At 33.8% G+C, this 14,379-nt stretch overlaps 1 protein-coding gene across 1 annotated transcript in view; it reads right to left on the bottom strand.

Annotated features, from left to right (window-relative positions):
• The window catches only part of LOC148237162 (uncharacterized), a 109,818-nt gene that overhangs the window by 21,901 nt on the left and 73,538 nt on the right, over positions 1–14,379 (bottom strand). Inside the window, exon 2 of the mRNA XM_088181926.1 lies at positions 5,452–7,949. Coding sequence (XP_088038052.1) covers positions 5,452–7,943 — 2,492 coding nt within the window. The 5' untranslated portion in view covers positions 7,944–7,949. The remainder of the gene's footprint in view (positions 1–5,451; positions 7,950–14,379) is intronic.

The following is a 14,379-nucleotide window of genomic DNA, read 5'->3' as shown; positions in this document are numbered from 1 at the left end:
GAAGCAGCATTCGTAAAATTAAATTATTAATTACAATAAAATGATCACTAACTACACCAATAATGAACCAATAAAAAGTCACAGTACAAATACTGTACATGAGTGAATGAGAAATGGTACTTATCTCAAGAAGTAAGAGCCCAAATAAAAATGACAAAAGTGCATTTTTCAGATAGACATCTTTTCTCACATCATGACCTAAACTTTCAACTGGGAATACGCATGGTTCATTGTTAAACTTTCGCTATTTTCTTATGCATAGTAGAGAAATGAGCTTAAATTAATAATTCATCGGAAAAGTAGAGACCTTGGAGATGTATAGATGCATGCTCAAAATCTCCTGGATGGATAGAAAGAATTACGAATATTGAAGTCCTCTGAAGTATGGCAGAAAAACAAGGATCAAAATACAAACTAATGCATCATCATTCAAGGGAAAATAAGCGACAGTAGAAGTATAAGCAGACGTCTGATCTCATGACTATGCAATTTAAATAAATGGTTTTTGTGAAATTTCACTGAAATATTCCATTAATGAGATAAAACAAAAAAATGAATCAAATTATATCAGTTTCAAGTGAATGATTCGTCACAAGATTATTTTTTCTATTTGTTTTGTTGCAGGGTTCAGATTGAATAAGTCCATACATCCAAGGAAACAGCGTTTCGAAGCTTTTCTCTAAAAGGACAACCGTCAAACAATGCGGGAATTCAGATACAAACTGTTATATGAGATGAAAAATAGTGCATCAATATGAAAATTAAAGAGCAACAAAAACGGGTGAATAAAGACCAGTTAGCAAATTTGCACTCCAAAAAAAGTTTCATCATCGCAAGAGGTGAAAAATGAGTTCTTTTTTAAAGCAATCGCACACTAACAGTAGCAATTTTGACAAAGATGATCAAATTGCCAATATAATATGATCTTCAGCACATCGCTAATCTTAAGAAGTTAGGAGATGCCTTAGCATCCCCTATATACCACAGATATGGCTCCTTCACATTTTTTACTGACTTTTAAACGATGCCTCATATTTCGTTACATCACAAAAATTCATTGATTTGACATTTATTTATCGCGCTTTTTATTTAATTATCTTAGGGCTGAGGTAAAAGGTCAGATCGTAAATATTTAAGGCTCGGCGGTTTAGGATGCAAAATTGAGAAAATTCATATAGATACATAAGTCTACTTAAGTAACAAAAATCTGATTATCACATTTATTTAACATATTTTACAGACACAATTACGAAAAAGCGATTAAATAACAAAATTATTTATTTAGATTAAATTAAGACCACTGTGGTAACCTAACAGGCAAGAGTCAAACGCGCACAACCTAATGCTTGCACTACACTCTCTGGAAGTTGTCCGAACCGAAGTTCAACTGAAGTCGGCCGAGGTCGCCGACTTCCGAATAGCGGCCACACTGCCACAAATTTCATATGCCGTCCACACGGCGGCTGCTGTCACGTACAGCTGGCATATTTGCGCGCGATCCAAAAATGTGCCAAATAATCGCAATTTTTAAATTGTCATATTAATAAAATTACGCTACTGATAAATATAAAAGTTTGTGTGGGCACTCACCAATACAATATCAGTGAAAACTTTTCGGTCGTAAATATTCAATTTACGCAAAATCTTTGTCGGCTTTTCCAAATTGCCATAAGGCATAAAAATCATACTTCAGAGTACGAGCACATCTGTGACTATCCTAGAATTTGTCGCCATCGATTCTAAATAAGAATTAGTTATGGTGTGACATTTATATAAACCGATCTAGGAAAATACATAAGGATATTCGAAACGATTTTTTTAACAAAATCAAGTACCACTAATTATTTAATTTTATATGAAAAAAATAATAATAATGATATATGTTAGAAGAATATACTATCAAAAATATAATTAATCCCTTTTGGTGTCCTAAAATATTCAAAGATGTCAGTTAGAGTCTGTTGAAGTCCCCAAAAAGCATGTGGTATTATAACTTGACCACGTGACTACGATGCAGCGCTCGACATGCGTGTTGACCATAGAACGCCTACGCGCATACTGAAATTCAACCGAGCTACTCGTTCTATCTCAATTGGCGAAAAACCATATCATTATCTCTATCACTCTCGTTACTTAACCCGCGAGAGAGCGAAAGGGGAAGTATCTCACCGCTCGCGCTCGAAAAGAAGCTCCGACTTCGGTCCGTTTGCCGACAATGTTCGGAAGCGCTCGAAGCTGGCCAAGTCGACTGATTTACCCCCACTTTACCTCCTGTTCTCGGTAACAGAGAGTGTAGTGCAGGCATGAGAGCCGCGGTTTGCCAACCTCTGCCTTAGGTGAACGCGGACTCAAGTTTGAGAATCACTGATTTAGACTTTCTTTAAAGTAATTGTGTTTTACGCGATCTAATGCTTCCTCAACATCAATAAAGCAGATGTAAACAGGTTTACGAATTTTGTGAAATCTCTGAAGTAGCCTATCCTAAATCCAAATTTTTTAGCGACTTACTCATTAAGCTGATAAGTCGCTTTTGATCAGGGAATAAATGTCGATTGCAGTCAGTCGTAAGATAAATAACATTTGGCTGCAAAATAATTGTGCTGTTAAAATATTTTTTACTTGCAGAAATTTAATTTAAACCTATTTTTTGTATTAATACTAGTTTATAATAAAAAATAAAATAATATCTCGGATACTACTACTTATTTAAATTTTTTATTTGCATAAAAAATATTAAAATCATATCTGGATGTGTATAAACAGGAACACAACTCAAACAGAGGTCGTTCGAAGCATAAAATAATACCACTCAAAAATTATAATGCAACACACAACGTTATTCTTCAACTTGTTCACATTAAGCGTCCGCCATTACGCTTAAGCATTTTTATTTCATTTCAGCTTCATATCGATTCTTTATTAACCACACACGAACCGCTCCATACGGTGAACATTAATTGTATTTACTCGTCGGTTTATCGGTTACTTTTGTCGCAGAATCAATCGCATTTTAACATCTGACCTGGGTTATATTTTAATGCGCACATACAAGTATCCGAGATTTGCATATAAAATTCGCATTTCGCATGGGTCGCCGTGTATAATAAACTTGCATGAAAACTTTCGAACATGACTTGATGCTCGAACTTATTCGCGCATAAATTGCAAAGTATGCGAGCGATTAATAGCTCAAGCGAGTAAAATAATACAAACCTCCGTGTTGACATTCGCCGACGTGAATTATGGCCGGGCATGTTCGGCGGGACACGCGCGCCGATATCCAAGTCAGGGATAGGCAAGAGCGGTATACTAGCGAGCTAAATTTTAGATAGAACTAAACGAATGGGTGTTTTTTTATCATTTTTATATAGTCTACCGATGCAGAGAAGGATAAACTGATAAATACCAACACACATAAAGTGTTCCAGCTCCTCGTAACTATCACTGAAAACATCTTTGTGATTGGCGAGCTCGTTCGAAAGGTGGATGGTTGCAACGGGGAAAATAAGGGACGCAACCGCAGTTGAAAACCGCTTTGAAAGTATTTTATGGAAATAAACCTAATTATTATAAATGCCATAAAGATACTTCCCCTTTCGCTCTCTCGCGTGTTAAGTGACGACAGTGAGAAAGATAATGATATAGTTTTTCGCAAATTGAGATAGAACGAGTAGCTCGGTTCAATTTCAGTATGCGCGTAGGCGTCCTATGGTCAACACGCATGTCGAGCGCTGCATCGTGGTCAAGTTATAATACCACATGCTTATCGGGGACTTCAACAGACTCTTACTGACATCTTTGAATATTTAAGGGCACCAAAAGGACTTAATTATATTTTTGATAGTATATTCTTCTAACATATATCGTTATTATATTTTTTTTCATATAAAATTAAATAATTAAAAAATAATCAGTGGTACTTGATTTTGTTAAAAAAATCGTTTCGAATATTCTTATGTATTTTCCTAGATCGGTTTATATAAATGTCATATCATAACAAATTCTTATTTAGAATCGATGGCGACAAATTCTAGGATAGTCACAGATGTGTTCGTATTCTGAAGTATCATTTTTATGCCTTATGGCATTTTGCAAAAGCCGACAAAGATTTTGCGTAAATTGAATATTTTCGACCGAAAAGTTTTCATTGATATTGTATTGGTGAGTGTCCACACAAACTTAATAAAATGACAATTTAAAAATTGTGATTATTTGGCACATTTTGCGATTGCTCGTGCGCAAATATGCCAGCTGTACGTGACAGAAGCCGCCGTCCGGACAGCATATGAAATTTGTAGGTCTCGGCCGACTTCAGTCGTAACTTCGGTTCGGACAACTTCCAGAGAGTGTAGTGCAGGCATTACTAGTAACCAATGCAGAAGTCTCAGCGCCGGCGCACATTGCGGGAGCGTGCGTTATATATATACCCTTCATAAACAATTGTCTGAATGCAAACGTTCGAATGGGTAGAAAATATAGTTTACATGTAAAATAACCAATTTTCTAGGAACGGGTCAATTTTTTTGCTAGGTTGATTTAGTTTAAAACCTTTTCAGTTATCAATCAATAATGCACATAATTACAAATGAAAATAAAATTGAATACAACAACTGTTGGCGATGCCTGTTTTATGGTGAGCCACAACCGCGTCTCGTTCTAAACAATATCTGAAATACGCTCTACGCCATTTTTCCGCCACGTATTATGCAACTTCAAAAACGTACCGTATAAAATATCATCATCGGCGAACGGTTACGTTTCTTAGCGCGAGTGCATCAATTACTACGAGCAGGGGCGTTAAACTTGAAATTATTAAATAAGAAATACGCTTTAATTCGACGTATAAATCGCCACGCAAGCGTCCGTGCAATAATCACATCTAACGATATGAAAAACGGTGCAATTATTGCAGAAAAGCAGTCAGCGGTAGGCCGGTGCATGAGATGCATCTTTATGGCGTTTAACTGCCTACCTCGGTATCCCAACGATCACTTTTTAGTATCTCAATTTCAATAAAATATTTTAATCCAAAACGTATACGACAATCAAAATGTTTAAATAGTGCGTATTAAAATATATATTTAGTCGCAGTAGTTTCACTGCTTCCTTTTTTAAGATTAATATTTTTATTCAAGGATTGTTACAAGACTGAAGACAAAACTAACTGACCTTTTAGGATGATAAAAACATTTGGTACTAAACCAAGATTTTTTATAAAAAATAAGTTTTGCATAAATTGGTCGAGACCACCCGTATCTGTTGCGACGAAATTTATTGCAAGAATTTGATAATAGCATATAGAAATAATTTATTCGGACTTGGACTTTTAATGAAATTTACGAACCATCACGTATCTAGGCAGACATACATTAAACGGCTTAAAAGCACTTATAAAAATATCATGAACAAAGCCGAATGGTCGATGCTAAATACTAAGAAATGTGCACTTACTTTTTCATGAAGCTGGCACCGCATTCTGAGCACAAGAACTCTCTGGCAGTAGTCGTTTTTTTTTCTTTCTCACGTTCCACAGGTTTAAACTGCTGCTTAGCATCTTCTTTACCATGAATCTTCTTCACATGAAACACTAAATTGTTCCTTCTAAAGAACTTAGCGCCGCAGAAATTACAGGCATGAGGTCTTTCATTAGTATGACGGCGCAAATGGCACCTAAGAGAATGCTTTGAGAACAATTTATGACACAGTGGGCAGGAATATTTAATATCTTTTCCGCTGCAGCTCTTAACAGGATCACCATGAAGAACTTCATGATAAATGGCTTCTGCGCGAGAAGGCGCTACGAATGGACAGTATCCGCAGCTCCACATCTGTTCATCAAACGAAGGCAACTGTTCTGAAATATCGAACACGCAAGCTTTGTTCCTCAAGTGCCACGTTACTTCTTGAGGCAGAGCGAATTTCATTCCGCATACGGAACAGCTGCTGAATCGATCTTTATGATTGTCATGAATGTGCTTTTTGAGTTCGATGACGTTCTTAAACTTAGGAGCGTCACAATGAGGGCAAGATCTACAAATCTCCTTTACTTCAAACCCCTTTTCTTGTCTCAATTCCTTCTCTTTTATTCTATGATCCTGTGAATTCCTATGATCTTTAGCTTCCTTTTTATTAGAAAATTCCATAGAGCATGCAGAACAGTAATACAACTGCTTACCATGTTTCAGTTTAATATGCCTTGAAAGACCAGTTTTATTTTTGCACTTAAATGAACACTCTTGACATACTTTCCAGCCTTGATATCCATCGGAAGCTGTAGAAGTATCTACAAGCGGGCAATATAATTTGATATGCCTCTTCAATTGCACGTTATATTTAAAATCCTTCTTGCAATTAGGACAACATATTACAGCTCTCTTTCTGATTACAATAGGAATTGATCTATTAATAGCAGCAATGACTTCTTGATGATCATCGCTAGCTAAATGCTCAGTGATTTCCGTATAAGCATCACATTCAAATTTGCAGAAAGAGCACCAGTATTTTCCCGGAGTATCTTCCATTTTCTTCTTATGCTCTCCAGTTCTCCAATGTCGCATAAATTCAGCTTGCCAATTAGCGTAGAACTTGCAAGGGTTGCACTGAAATGGCGATTGAAGAACGATTTTATAAATATTATCCAATATTTGTGTTTTATTGAACTCATCATTTAAATTGCCCTTTCTAAAGTGGTAGTGAGATATCAAATGTTTTCCCATTAAGTATGGTTTGACTCTATACTTACAGACCAAGCATATGATAAACGTAGGGCGTCGATTTCTTCTATGTTTAATGTTTTGAACTGTTTTATCAACGCCTTTTGATTTGCGATTTGTTTTCTTCAGATTATAATAAAAGTATTCATCTGCATTTACGGCAGGTTTTACTACTCTTTTGCTTGTTTCAACATTATGTAATGTACCTGAAAACTCAAGATCTTTCTCAGGAAGCGTTCTTTTTAGATGCAATTTTGAGTTAAGGTGCCTATCGTATATCACCCTTGATCCTAAACGTCGATTGCAAGGACCGCACCAGTATTGAACTGAACCACCTTCTTTATGCAAAGCCGTTGCGTCCATGATTTGCGCTTTATGATCAGATTTTAACCCATCTTTAGCACCAGGAATCCATTTTCCTTTGGTATAGCCAGGTGGAGGAACATAAGGAGAATCATAGTCGTCTTCATCCATTCTTGTTAACGAATCAACAGTAGGATTCAAAAACGGCTTCCATTTACCACCCGTGTGTTCTTCTTCCCAATCATCGATATGATCAGGTTCAGGAGTAACTACCGAAGTCCAATGAGTAGCCGAATCTCTACCACTTTCAATAGGCTTCCATTTACCTCCAACGTTTGTTGGAATCGGCTTCCATTTACCACCATCTTGAGCATGATCAATCTCTAAATCTATTTCTTCGCATTCATCAGAATCTTCACTCGAGTCTTCGTTATGCTTATACACATCTAGCAATGTGAACGAGTTGTCGATATGCTCTTTTTTAGTAGAAGGACTACTTATATTAGCGACTGCTTTGATTAGCTTCAATTGATTATCTTCACATCCTGTGACTTTTAAACTGTGACCTCCAATCCAGTCTTCTCCTCTTTTTTCTGATACGATAGATGAAGAATCTGAAGTGTAAAGATCTTTTGAAGTTGCTAAGATTGCCGCCGTAGCTCTTCTTGTTAAAACACCAGATACGATTTTGGAAGTTGATGGGATTGGTTGGACCAGTGGTGGTCTCTTGACGCTGCTTTGTAGTTGTAGAGATTGGAAGAATACATCAGCCCCTTGATTGCCTTCATTTTCGATGTTTTTGGGTTTGATTTTATTGCATAAGTTTTTGCGATGCTGTACGTAGTTGTCCAATCCTATTATGGTAGCGTTGCATCTTATGCAAAGGTGATTGTCGTCATCATCTTCATCTTGTTGTAGACCAAGCATGTTTACCTGAAAAATATAGATTATTTAATACTACATAAATATCATTTAGTATATTGACTGGTTATTTAAATAATTTGTTATCATTGGTAGTAAAATATATTATTATAAAAATTGCAAGGCATAAGAGGACATGATTAAAGGATTAAATAAGGATGTGTTAAGATGGCAATAACTAACGATAAACAAACAGTCAAATTTAAAAAGTGAACTTATCGGTCAGCGATGAACTCACTGGCGAAAAAATGGCGGCGATGAAACGTCGATGAAATTGAATCAATAGTTATTAAAAAATATTAAAAAAAATCCTATGTATTTGACTGATAAAATGACAAAAAAAAATTAAGTACGTAAACTAACATTTTAATAAATATATTATTGGAGAAATTTCCAGCAAATTTACCGGTAGGTGAATTGCTTTCGGTGAACTTTCCTAGAATCGGTTGGTTTTGGTTTGAACAGCAAATGGACGTTTCGTTAGTATATAAATTCACTAGAGCAAATAATTGGTGAAGTCCAAATCATTGTTGCTCAGTGTTATTCAATCCCAACAAAAGAGTCATGTCTATCATCACTATGCATAGCATACGTTACAGTTCCTTCAGATAATCTCCCATTTAGACACCGCGGAATGTCTGAGTGTACGATGCAAGGGTATACAAATGTGTCAGCTCTCCAGTATCGCTTTATCCGTTGCAAGCACTTAATTATTTCCTAGCTCAAGTATTCGCAAGTGCGTTCGTGCTTCAGCGTCGTCCCGTGCCAAACACATACGTTTCACTCACACGAAACTAAACTAAGTAACCGAACTTTACCCAAGTTAACTCGACTTTCAACCAAGGTAGAGCTGGCAGTACCTGCGTCGACAATTAATTTAAGCTCTCATCATCAATCACGATCTTGTCTTTATCACCTAGCGCGGAGGGGGGCGTTGAAGCCTGAAACTTTGCAGGCGAGAGATTTATTATCACCTTATCTACTTATCGTTCTTTGCTTAGATCTCGCGCTCCTATCGAAGAGGAGGCTCTGTTTACATTTGATACAGCGACTCTATCCATAATTTGTATTAATCTAATACGTTTGCATAGATATGTCAAAATGTTAAAAATGTGACATATCTAATAAATTGTACATATATATAAAACATTTAATTTAAAAAATATATTTATAACTAAATACTACATGATTTTATTACGTTGAAAAAAATTAGTTTTACTATTTTTTTATTTTGATATATATATTCATTATATACGTATTACATTTGTGTAGGTTTCAACAATGACATTTAGAAATTATTAAAATCATAATAGCTTAAGCTCAATAAATTACATTAAAAATTGACAGAACACACTGAATTGCACAATAGCAACTTACCATACAAAAGTATTAAACAATTTTCTTATCCTTTGTAATTATCAAACAGTCGCCCAACGCGAGGTTTTAAAACCAGATTTTACATAAGAGATGATTTGGAGGTGGATTTATGACAATTTTTAAATTTTTCTTATCCTTTGTAATTATCAGACAGTCGCTCAACGCGAGGCTTTAAAACCAGATTTTACATAGGGGATGATTTGAAGGTGAAATAAGGACATTTTTTAAAATTTTTCTTATCTTTTGTAATTATATGATAGTCGCCCAACGCGAGGTTTTAAAACCAGATTTTACAAAAGTGATGATTTTGGAGGTGGAATTAAGACATTTAAAAAAAAAATTCTTATCCTTTGTAATTATCAGACAGTCGCCCAACGCGAGGCTTTAAAACCAGATTTTACATAGGGGATGATTTGTAGATGGAATTAGGACATTTTTAAAAAATTTTCTTATCCTTTGTAATGATCAGACAGTCGCCCAACTCGATGTTTTATAACCAGATTTTATAAAGGGGATGATTTTGGAGGTGAAATTAGGACATTTTTAATAATTTTTCTTATCTTTTGTAATTATCAGACAGTCGCCCAACACGAGGTTTTAAAACCAGATTTTACAAAGGGGATGTTTTTAGAGGTGGAATTAGGACATTTTAAAAAAAAATTCTTATTCTTTATCAGACAGTCGCCCAACGCGAGGCTTTAAAACAAGATTTTACATAGGGGATGATTTGGAGGTGGAATTAAGACATTTTTAAAAAACTTTCTTATCCCTTGTAATTATCTGACAGTCGCCCAACGCGAGGTTTTAAAACCAGATTTTACAAAGGGGATGATTTTGGAGGTGGAATTAGGACATTTTTTTAAAAACTACATTAAGTATATTCGCTAACTTCACTTTTAAGTTAAAATATTTATTAGTTAAAAAACGGTATACGATCGCTCAAATATCTGAATTAAATCATTTGAGTAACCGAGGTGCGAATTTTTATAATAATAATCCATGACAAACTTTCTCAAAATCCGTTTATATGACGTCTACTTAAATTCCCGCATTAAGAGATTTTATCACGGTTTTTGTGAGATGCAGAAGGTTAGTAATAGTGGAACGGGCGTTACAAAATCCGTTACAAAACTCGCCGAAAGTGATTGAAAACGTATCTATGGATGATTATTTTGAACAATTTAGCAGAAGCTGTGACTGGTTTATGATACAATGTGCACAATTTGTCACCCTTTTCATAAACATGAGTGACTTTTGTGCATTTTACGTCAAAATCAGATTAAAAATACAATTCTTCAAAATAAAAATGGAAACAATATTTAAATATATACAATAATTTTTAGTAAGAAGGGGAGAAAATAAATAAAAAACATCTATAAAATCTTACTATTACTTACTGTATTACAATAAATTAAAATTAAGGTTTTTGTCTGTTCTTCGTCTGTTTAATTTTTCATATACGTTTTTTATTAAAATATAATTATTGCTAATATTTAACAACAATGTTTAGTGAAGCATATTCCATGAATATTTGGGCAAAATTATGTCTGAATGGAGATAAAAATGAATGTAAAACCTGCTTTTATTTTCACTTCGCCAGCCATCCCTATCATAAAAAAGACGCGGTCAATTCTCTGTTACATTACTGAGTACCGTTAAATTTAAAAAAATATCGAAGTTGTTAAATAAAATTTTAAAAATTTGCGCCGAAATATCAGGTATATGAGCCGATACTTCAGACTAAAAGGGATAGTATGATTTCATTGAGATATCATACTACAATAAAAATACTCAGGTAAATCCTCTGCAAGGAGCATAATTTTATTCTTCGCTTTTGCTCTCAAGCAAAATGGGAATCGTCTTTTCTGTAGTTCTAAGCCACGCATATTTCGTTTTCAGCAAATAAAATGTTTGGACTAGAAAAAAAAAATTTGTTACTACCGGTTTTTATTTTTTAATACAAATTTTTGCCCCAATATATATAATTAAAAAAACTTGGGAAATAATAGGAACTAAATTAAATTATTTATTAAATAAAGCACTCTCCTTAGGAGAAATGCCTGAAAATTTAAAGATTGTTACTATTGTACCTATACCTAAAATAAAAAATAGTAAAAAAGTTGAAGAAATGAGACCAATCAACATGCTGCCGTGTATAGAAAAAAAAATAAAATAGAAGAAGTAGTAATCAAACAATTATTACTTCTCAAAACATAATATGTGAACAACATTCGGGATTCAGAGAAAAACATTCCACTGAAACTGCATTACAAGTAGTGATAAATGATTGGTTGTTGGCTAAGGATACAAACAAAATCATTGCAGCAGTTTTCTTGGATTTCAAGAGAGCCTTCGAAACAATAGACAGAAAAATAATGTTAAAGAAATTGGAGAATATCGGTATAAGTGATATAGTTTTAAGATGGTTTAGTATTTATTTACATAAAAGAAAAGAAAAAGTTAAAATAAATTATGTATATTCTGAAGAGAAATTAATGTCATATGGAGTACCACAAGGGTATAAATTGGGACCATTGTTATTTGTATTGTATATTAATGATATAGTTAATAACGTGAAAAAGTGTAAAATTCATCTATTTGCGGATGACACATTAATGTATTGCATAAGTGATAATATTAAAGAAATTGTAAATAATTTAAATAATGAATTAAGTATATTAGAAATATGGTTAAAGAATAATGTACTTACATTAAATGAGAATAAAACTAAATGTATGTTTATTAATTATAAAAATGTATTAGATAATAATATCAAAATAGTAATAAATAACTCTAGTATAGAAATAATGGATAGTATAAAATATTTAGGAGTAATTGTTGATACAAAATTAAATTTTAAAGAACATTGTAATTACATATTAAAAAAAATAGTAGAAAAATAGGTTTATTATCTAGAATAAGAAATATATTAAGTATAAATACAAAAAAAATAATTTACAATAGTATAATATTGCCCCATTTTAATTATTGTGCAACACTGTTAAATATGTTAAATAAATTAGATAAACAAATGTTGCAAAAATTACAAAATAGGGCAATGAGAGTAATCTTAAATAAAAATAGATTAACTAATTGTAAAAGTATGATTGATAGATTAGAATGGTTGAATGTTCAAGAAATATTGAGTATGAATGTTTTAGTATTTATATATAAGTTAGAAAATAATATGTTACCAGAATATTTTAATAAGTATTTAATAAGAAATAGAGATGTACATAAATATAATACTAGAAATAGAGAAAATTTAAAGATAGTTAAGTATAAGAAAAGGAGTACGGCTAGGGGAGTTATGTACGGTGGTTTTGATTTGTATAATAGTGTTCCAAGAATAATCCGCAAAAGCAAAAATTAAACGGGTTTCCTAAATGGAATAAAAAAACACCTTCATACATATAGAAATAAATTATAATATTAAGTCTTTATTACTGTATATTTTTATTTTCTGTTATAAATCTTTTATATATGTTTACTTAAATTTGTTTGATGTAAAGTTTGTGCAATGTTTTCCATTTATAAAATAGTCTTATTATTTTGTAACATGGAGGATTAATTTTATCAGAAACTAGCATATTTTAGAAGGTGTGTCATCCCGAAATATTCATTTAAGACATTGATGGAAAGCATCGAACTTGAAAGTACTTTCAGCACAAAAATAACAACTAGGTCCTTTGTTGTCCAGGTCATGGTCCGCCCCGAAACAGATTACATAGTAACCTCAACAGATCACGCCATTGGTTCCACTAAAATATACAACAACAAACAAAGCTTTCAATCAAACGGGTAGCAAAACAAAACAAAAACAGACAGAGAGGGGCACATTATAATGCGGAACCGTAAATTACAACAAATTGCATTTTGCACGTCTGCAGTTATTATTAAGTTGGTTGCATTTGCGTGAGCGAATGCACTATATCACGAGGGCCCATCACTCGTCCTCCGTACTCCCCCTCTCTCTTCGGGTCTGGTGAGGGCCCCCGACCCACGTCTAAGGGGCCCTTGAATGACACGTGTCTTCGGAACAGATTTCAGATAAAACACCTACACGAGACAAATTGAGACGTCTTCGGACTTACGCGGTGTATCAGATAAGCATCTGAGAGACGATTGATGATTCAGCAAATCATATACGAACGTGTGTGGGGTAATTAGTAATTTGAGCAAGTTTTTAAAAGTTTCATTTGTTCTTGAAATATATTCCACCCATATTTATATATTGCCACTATATAGTTTATTTATTGAGTTGAAAATTTAATTCAATGTCCATATTCGATATTATTTTAACTTTTAGTTAAGTTAGTCTTGACTGTCGGCGGTAGCTACTCAGTTCGTGGCTATTGAACCTAGCGATGGGTCGGTAACTTATGCGTTCATGAATCACTCGTTCAATTAACTTTTCAGAGGTCCTCGCGAGGCATAACGAAGTTGAGCCCGGTCGGGAATCGACCCAATAATTAATTCATAGTATCATTGGATCGCATGTCAGCCGCTCGTATAATGTTTGCCTAATTAAAATATTCGCCCGGATGCATATATCAAAAACTAGCCGACAGCGCGTATGCCTTCCGAGAGGGAGAGAAAAATTTTACTTGGGCTTTTGCAGTTTCGGGTGATGTATTATATGTGTCAAAAGTATAAAAAATATTTAAGATGATTTTTTTTATAGATTACGTATCGCATCAAGTGGATTTATATTATGATATCGCTTATCTTCGAACTGGTTTGTGTGGTGAACGAGCGTTATGTTGGACTGCTGAGTTTGCGACGCACAGTGTATTATTTATATAGAATATTTAATACAGTAAATAAAATAAGTATTATGATATGGGACTCTTTGATAAACAAATTAGTTGTTAAGACCAATTTGCTTGGAATAAGCTTGGCTAAGAATTGAGGTGAACGGTTAACAAGCGCGTGGTCGGGATCGGCGTTATATTTTTTCGACCGCATAATAAATGTTTAAACACCGCTCCTGATTTTATGTATATATTTTTTTATTTTGTTTTAATGTATTAATTTTAATATTTATATATATTTTACAATACTT

This window comes from Plectrocnemia conspersa, unplaced genomic scaffold (assembly GCF_051122295.1).
Source record: "Plectrocnemia conspersa isolate PC_06_02 unplaced genomic scaffold, ASM5112229v1 ptg000003l, whole genome shotgun sequence".
In the NCBI taxonomy this organism is placed as follows: domain Eukaryota; kingdom Metazoa; phylum Arthropoda; class Insecta; order Trichoptera; family Polycentropodidae; genus Plectrocnemia; species Plectrocnemia conspersa.
The sequence above is the reverse complement of the archived record's forward strand: the minus strand, read 5'-3'. Positions and strand labels throughout refer to the sequence as shown.